Consider the following 8,435-nt stretch of genomic DNA (forward strand, 5'->3'; position numbering starts at 1 on the left):
TGCCAAGACAACAAATTTTAATATTTCCTAAATCTTGAAAAACACAAATATCATGAAGATATTTGAATAAAAAAGTACCTGTTGTAATTATTAAATCATTAGCTATCTTACAAATTTCGAGCCAAGTTGGTGATTCTAGTATTTTAAAAGCATAAGGCTTTCCATTTCCAAGAAATATTGTGTCAATGATCGACAATTATAATATTTCCTTTAATAGGAATTGCATTTAGATTATATTTCATGATTTTAATATTTTTATTATTAGTAATATAGTATTCATATTTACAAAACTTAACAAATATTTTATTATTTAATATTGATTTTTCTATTTCATTTTGCATTTCATATTCAATTGAATCAAAATAAAGTTCTAAAGAACAAACTTAATTTGGTTTATAAGAACAAACTCAAAAAACAACCACAAGAGCTGTTCGATCGTAAAACCTTGAAGGCGAACACTCTGCCGCAGTACGTCGATGTAAAATCAGTGATGGATCAGGTAGAGCTGGACCTGCCGGGAAATCTGGCAGCGCTTGAAGAACATTTGGGTTCTGAAGGCTCAATTGATTTATTATCAGAATCTTTGGCCTCGTCATTCAAAAAAATGGTAAGTCATAATACGTCTCATAAACGCTCCATACATGGAAAATTATTAAAACACCGTTTTAAAATTCTAGACTGTGCCTAATGGGCCGAATGAAGGTTTATGGCCGAGAGCAGGGACTTACCGGAGGCCCCCAAACTCGATAATCCATTTTTAATGTACTTAAAGACCGACTTAATAGTTGAACGCGAACAGCGTGATATGGTAAGACCCGACGGCATCAGGACAATAGAATTTGACCAGCAGTCTGATATTCCAACCCCGTCTGCCTGTCCCGGAGGCGGACAATGGGTATTCTCCGTCAGTATCATCTACCAGCGTGTACGACAGTCATTCGATAGTTTGTTCGAAAACTCCGTTTGTTTGCAGATCCATGAAACAGTTGTGCAAGAATATGATCGAAGAAGGGCTTCAAGAGCAGTTGCCGATGGAGCACCCACTGCTCAAATTGCACGCACAAAATCTTCAGCTGAGCCACCAGAAAGACTCTACCGCAGTAAAAAATTACTTGGCAACGTGTCACGGGTCCTGTATTACGTCTCCGTGTGGCTCCGAGACCGTAACACGCCCCCGGTCCACTGGTCGGATCTACTAAGTTGCTGCATCGACCCTTACATTGAGTATTTGGAGAAGTGAGTTTGTTAGATTTAAAATTTTTTAATTTTTAATTATTCGTCGTTCTGTCCCGCAGGAGAGAGATACTTGGACAAACCGTGGCTACAACAATAAACTATTTGAAGAACCTCGGAACGCTCTTCGACATGGCCATCGGCCATCATGACATCGAGGATCAGACGTTCCCGAGGACCTTTGACCTGATGCCTTGCCAAAATAAATTGAATCAAAATAAAGTTCTAAAGAACAAACTTAATTTGGTTTATAAGAACAAACTCAGAAAACAACCACAAGAGCTGTTCGATCGTAAAACCTTGGAGGCGAACACTCTGCCGCAGTACGTCGATGTAAAATCAGTGATGGATCAGGTAGAGCTGGACCTGCCGGGAAATCTGGCAGCGCTTGAAGAACATTTGGGTTCTGAAGGCTCAATTGATTTATTATCAGAATCTTTGGCCTCGTCATTCAAAAAAATGGTAAGTCATGCGTCGACTCCAATCAGGTCCGGACCGACAACCGCTAACCCGTCTTGGTATTTGTTGTTGCAGGTCAGCAAATGGTGGAGGAAGGCGACTTGTGGGCTTGCCGTACAGATACTATAGCTATAGCTCGGCAGCGGTGAAACACGATTGAGCACAGTCCCTATTTTGAAAAAACCCGATTGAGCACGGTCCATATTTTTTAACAACCCGATTGAGCACAGTCAAATAAATGCAACGTTGCCAATTTTTTTGTCCGACTACAACCAGCTAGACTACACGCGTATTTTGAAATACTAGTACTATGAAATGGAAATATTTGTCAATCTGTGTGCTTTACTAGTCGTGGTGATTATTTTCAATCGTGGTTTCCCATATTTTGAAAAGCGGCACGAGTTTAATCGATAAATAATATACGAGTCGTGTAGGAAATTAGGATCGACGTAATCGTAAAATCAAAATAGGTACACTCATGCATTGTCGATTACGCCAATTAAGATTATCTGTACGACTGTAAGATTGGATATTATTTGTTATCTACATAATATAATATAGTCATATAGAAGTGGGCTTTTGTATTGCCAAAATGGCAAAATATAAGTAACTTAGACTCAATATTATCAGGCGTTAGTGGTTAGTGTCGTTCGTCGTTACGCGTTAGTACGTTACACCGTTTTGTTTTAGATAACTTTTTTTATATACATAGAACGCGATGGACATTAGTGAAATAAAAGTTATTTTATCCGAGAGAGGAAAAGAATTAGCCAATGTTGGTGCTTTTAAGTACAGATTTATTGGATTAATTAAAAAAGGCGAGTTATTAAAATGGCGGTGCACAAAAAATAATTGTACAGCTATGATTTATTCTGGGCCAGATAAAAATATCGTTATTAAATCAAGTGGACAACATAATCATGTAGGAAATTCACCTAATAAATTAGAAAGGCAAGTATTACGTGAAAATTGTAAAAGACGTGCTGAAGAGTCACTATCAACTCAACCTTTAAAGTTGATCAGAAGTGAACTTTTAAATAATTTAGAACAATCTTCAATTGTTCATAAAGATTTAAAAACGGTTCGTAAAGCTATGTACGATAGACGAATAAAAGTACTTTCCAAATTGCCTAAGTCACCGGAAGACGTTTTTTTACAGTTGAATTTAATGAAAACTCAAGATGATTTTAAGTTTCGTGGACAACCATTCATACATATTCCCGAAGACAATAGTTTTGTATGTATTACTTGTGATTTCAACCTAAAATTTATGATTAAGCATGATTGTATTGATTTTTTCGCCGATGGTACATTTAATAATGCACCCAAATATTTTGAACAACTATATTCTATTCATGGATATAAAAATGGCTATTATTTGCCATTGGTTTATTTTTTTTTATTTAAAAAATCAAAAGATACATATAAAAAAATGTGGATATTCCTACAAAACGTATGTGTAGAATATACAGGAAGTCAGTTCATATTAAAAAAATTACACGTTGACTTTGAAAAGGCAGCCCACCAAGCCGCGTATGAAGTTTTTGAAAATGTACAATTAATAGCTTGTCGGTTTCATTTAGGACAATCATGGTGGCGAAAAGTAAGAACAAAATAATTTCAAATCAAAAAATTATATATTAATTGTATTCTTAATTATTATTATAGATAAACAGCGATTCTATTCTCAGAATAGCCTATAAAAAAGAAAACGACGAACTAGGAAATTGGCTTAAGAGTTTTTTTGGATTAGCTTTTCTTCCTAGTCATGAAGTAGCCGATGCATTCGTCGAACTCATGAGTGTCTGCCCAAATGATGAAGTCTGCTCAGAATTTAGCGATTATGTTTTCAATAATTATATAGATGATGAATCTTCATTTCCCCCAAATATATGGGCTAAAGAACCTATGTTTGATCCAAGGTAGATCATCCAAAGTCTAATTATTAAATATAAAAAAAATGTCAATTTAATTTCTATGAAATGTTTTTTTTTAGAACAACAAACGCTGTTGAAAGTTTTCATAGAACTTACAATTCACAATTTTATAAGTCTCACCCACACATACACTTGGTAATTATAGTTTTACAAGAAACGCAAGCTGAAACGATGACAAAAATTCGGTCAATTGAAACCGACAGTTATAAAAGTATGAGTTTTATTGAAATGCAAAAAATTAATGCAACTATAATGGCTTACGATGAATATTTAAGAAATAAATGTTCTAAAGATTTACTAAAATATTTATTAAAAGTGGGAAATAAGTATTTAGGGATACCACTTTAAAACGTTGACACATAATACATATTGTATAGCATAATAAAAATATTCAAATTAAATATATAAATTAACTTTAAGACTTTTAACTTTAACTTTTTTTTGTATAGGAGATGAATTATATATATATATTTATAGAACAAATGAACTTTTATTTATTATTTTATTATTAACGTTTTTTTACACACACTTTTATTTAAAAAAAAATTATACTCAATTTATTACATCAATAGGTAAATTAACTTTTAGACTAATCCGTATAGGACTTGAATTATATTATATATATTTATAAAAAAATGAACTATTGTTTATTATATTATGTAATTATTATTTTATTATTAACTTTAAGACTAATCTGTATTGGACATAAATTATGTATATTGTATATATTTGTAAAATAATTTAATTTTATATTTTTATACACTAATTAATAGCTTGATCATTATTATAAAATAATTCCTGTAAAAATTTCAATTTTTTTTTTAAATTTTTATTTTTCTGTGTGAAATGGCAACGTTGTACGTATTTCTATGCTCAATCGTGTTATATTTTGGATTTCTATTGTTTAATTGTATCTATGCTCAATAGGGTAATGAAAAAGGTAAACTGTGCTCAATCGGGTTCCAGCCCTCGGCAGCACCAATCAACGAGCACGGAGATCACGGTTGCTGACCACAAGACCGGTGACAAGGAGCTTGTTAGATTTTAATTTTTTAGTTTTTAATTATTCGTCGTTCTGTCCCGCAGGAGAGAGAACCTCGGACAAACCGTGGCTACAACAATAAACTATTTGAAGAACCTCGGAACGCTCAGCGTCCGCAGTGAGAAGAACGGGATCCGGTTTCTGTGGGCGTCAAAACAACGTTCCGGGGTCGCTGTGAACATATTGTTATGTGAGTGGGAAATGCGGAAGTCCCACTGCACTAGCATCGTGGTAACGGTCACCGACCACAAAATGAGCAACGTGGAGCCAGCCACCATCGTTTTGGACGAAGAATTGAGTAAATTAATGGAAAGGTAATGGATTTGTAAATATATTAAATTTGCGTTATCGAACACTTATTCTTGTCTTCTGTTAACAGATATTACCGGCTTAGATTAAAAACGGGCTATGGAAGGACAAATTTCTTTGTAACGAATCGTGGAGAAAAACTGGTTAAGATATACGATGATCTAAATAAAATGTTTGGGTCAAATTTGTCGGTAAATGTCTTTCAGCGCATGGTGGAGATGATGGGCCATGACCACGATGCTGCAACATCTTCGCGAGTAGCCAAGGCGTTACAGCATTTAGAATCAACGGCCAGTAAATTTTATCGTGTGCCAGATCACGGCAGAGGCGTTGCGGCGGCAGTGTGACCTGGACAAGGTCAAACACACTGCCCTCGTAAAATCGTATGTGGATAAACAGTAAGCATATATACCTCCCCTCACCCGATAAACACTGTAAACTAACCCTTATTTTTATTTCAGCTTTGAAGACTTTTATCCCGCCATACCACACGCACCTTTCCCGAAATTGGAAGACGCCATATAAAGGATCATGGACTAGAAGGTGGCCAGTCAGTATCCGTCGGCCGTCGTCAGTCTGAAATACGCCTCCAGTCTGAGTGACCGGTACGACGGAGCCGTCTCCGAGAACAGGGTCCATGTGCTTGCGGAAGAGGTGCGGAAGGCGGAAAAGAAACACAAAAAAGAACATATCCACATACACAGTCATCGACACGGCAGGGGCCAAGAAGATACATTTCTTCTTGGCCAACACAAAATACAAAACAAAGATACTGTCAAAAGTCGTGTCGATGATAAGAAGGGACCCGTGACGACATAAAAAAAAAAAATTATAAATATGTTTAAATATAATAAATTTATGTGTAGTATAAATAATAAAGGACTTATAATTATAAGGGTATTGTACTTTCTGTATTTGAACTGGTTGCCTTGTTTTCTATAGAAAATATTTGCTTGGTTGTGAATAATTAGGATTCCCATTCGTAACGGTTTTATTCACATGTCCTGGTGTCCTGGCCGGTCATTAATTTCAGCCTCCACCTGAAGCAAAGGATATCTGACACCAGAGCGCTATTCGGTAGATTTATCGGAGTGACAAAGACGAAGTGGGTTCTCATAAGGGATATCACATTGCAATTGTACAATGCCGTATATATGCCTCAAGTGGCTTATAGCTCAAAACGAGGGAAGTTCCGGAGGAACGTCGGTGCCGGATGAACGCATCATCAACTCCGGCCCCATCCGTCTCGCAGGTACTGTTGGCCTAGTACCACCAGAGGTGTTAGGTTAAAAAAAACTTATATAAAATGCAAAACGTATAGGGTTGGAGATAAACACAAAACAAATGGAGTATTTGGTGGGTCCAAAGAAAAGTAATTACATTTAAATAACCAAAATATTGAGTTGAAAGTTGAAGGCCATATGTTTAAAAGAGTACAGCAATTAAAATACCTAGGAGTCGTTTGGTGTGGCACTTTAGCAGCTACCAATTCTGGAATGCGACTGGGAGTAAGTCGGATGGGTGACCACCCGGTTTCATAGTAGTTAAAAACCTTGCCACACATACACGTGTTTGCTACCTACCGTAAAAACCACCTGCCGTACCAAAATCTTAACCCTACCACAGGTCAGGATCTAGGACGTTTCGGCATGTCGATTCGGCGCCGGCAGTTCGGCGCGGACGTTTCGGCATGTCGATTCGGCGCCGGCAGTTCGGCGCGGACGTTTCGGCATGTCGATTCGGCGCCGGCAGTTCGGCGCGGACGTTTCGGCGATATGTCAATTCGGCAATGTCTGTTTCGGCGATACATTGTCGTATCGCCATACGGTGTGGTATAGACATTTTATCTTTATTAGTTTATTACTATAAGTTATTGTTGTTATTGCTATGGTGTGTGGTCATCAATGTGCGAAATCAATAGTGAAGTCATGACAGAATTGGAAGGAATTATCATTAGAAAGGGAAAACTGGAAGCAATTTTGCTGGATGGTATGGTTGGTCTTAAATGCCGATCACCACGAAAAGATTTTGAAACTTAAGATCTCAAGATCAATTTCGAAATTGAAAGTTTTAATATATTAATATTCAGCTATTTAATGAAAAATGCACACATAAATTGTAGGAAAGTTACAAAGTGTGTGTGCAAGCTTGTAAGCATGGCATAATTAATATTAGTAATAATAACATATTCTCGGCAAAATAACAACTATTGTTTATTATATATTTGACATTATTTACATAGAACATAAATTTGTATTACATAAATGCCTAATAGTTTATGGTTGTATTGGTTTTGTATTCTTATGTGTTGGCTGTAATTAAAATTCTAAATACCTAAGAGATATGTAGAGATTTTTATAGATTTTTTTAGTGATACTAGAATTTAAATGAAATACGGTAATTTGCTATCCAGAGTTCGAAAATAACTATTTGAGTATTTGGAAACCCTGTTGTATATTATGCTCAGAGAAGACGAAAATATCGTTTATTCGGTATTGTTTAATAAGCTATAAATTTATAATTTAATGCACATACATAACCTAATAAAAAAAAAAAAAAAAATGGATTACTAAACCATAACAAATATTTCACTTAACGTTGAACCACTTATAATCAAAGATATTACAACTACTACTAGTTTATTAACCTCAGAATATTTCAATTCCATTTTACCTATGTTTTGTCACCTCCAAACGAAACCTAGTTTTCTTGCAACCTAGCTTCAAAGAACATTCCGTAAAAACGTATATTGTAATAATTTCACTTAGTATGTATTACTAAAAAACTAATATAAAAAATTAAACTATCCAAGATCGATTAATAAATTAAAAATAGATTCGTAAAAACTTTCATTTGCATTACAATTATTTTTCTTATATATCAATTGATTACTGACTGATTGTACTCGTATAAAAGTCAACTACTACTTTTAATTGATGATTTTTTCAATCAACAAAAAAATTCAGAAACATGTGATATCAGCATCGCCAGCGCTAAAGAAAAACATTAAAAGGTACTAAGCCCTTTTATAAGGGGAATAGTATGTTCCTTCACGAGAGTAGCAGGTAAACAATTAAATATGTTAGTTCCTACACAGCGGAAAAAGGTACGTATTATGTAAGTTCCTACACGGTAAAAACCAGGTACCTACATAATATGTAAGTTCTTACACGGTAAAACCAGGTACGTAAGTAAAAGTTGTAAAAAGTTGTAAATATGTATATACGAATATTATATGCGATGATTAAATAATACAAATCTAATTATGCTAATGAAGGAAATTTGATTGCACTCGACTTAAGACTCATAGCAAAGAATATTCATAATAAAAGGATGCATTGTTTTCCCAAACTGCCGACATCAAGAAAAGAAGTTCACGAAATATTGAGTTTATTAGACATAAAAACAAATACTAGAGGAGAGTTATTTTTATATGACAACGATGCACTAAATGA

General features: G+C 35.0%; 1 protein-coding gene across 1 annotated transcript; it reads left to right on the top strand.

Moving 5' to 3' along the window:
- The first annotated feature begins 1,839 nt into the window (after positions 1–1,839).
- On the top strand, positions 1,840–4,590 carry LOC149062971 (uncharacterized). Its single transcript, XM_089217125.1, has 3 exons — positions 1,840–3,295; positions 3,361–3,614; positions 3,689–4,590. Exons 1-3 carry the CDS (start codon positions 2,411–2,413, stop codon positions 3,975–3,977), a joined length of 1,428 nt encoding a protein of 475 aa, XP_089073251.1. The 5' UTR covers positions 1,840–2,410; the 3' UTR covers positions 3,978–4,590.
- Positions 4,591–8,435: the final 3,845 nt, after the last annotated feature.

This window comes from Diuraphis noxia, unplaced genomic scaffold, assembly GCF_037042655.1.
Source record: "Diuraphis noxia isolate RWA-SAM2 unplaced genomic scaffold, SU_Dnox_SAM2 contig0001, whole genome shotgun sequence".
NCBI lineage: Eukaryota > Metazoa > Arthropoda > Insecta > Hemiptera > Aphididae > Diuraphis > Diuraphis noxia.

Coding starts and splice junctions, on each gene's coding strand:
- LOC149062971 (XM_089217125.1), top strand. CDS start 2,411: ATGGACATTAGTGAAATAAAAGTTATTTTATCCGAGAGAGGAAAAGAA. Junction 3,296..3,360: donor GACAATCATGGTGGCGAAAA/GTAAGAACAAAA, acceptor TTATTATTATAG/ATAAACAGCGATTCTATTCT. Junction 3,615..3,688: donor GAACCTATGTTTGATCCAAG/GTAGATCATCCA, acceptor GTTTTTTTTTAG/AACAACAAACGCTGTTGAAA.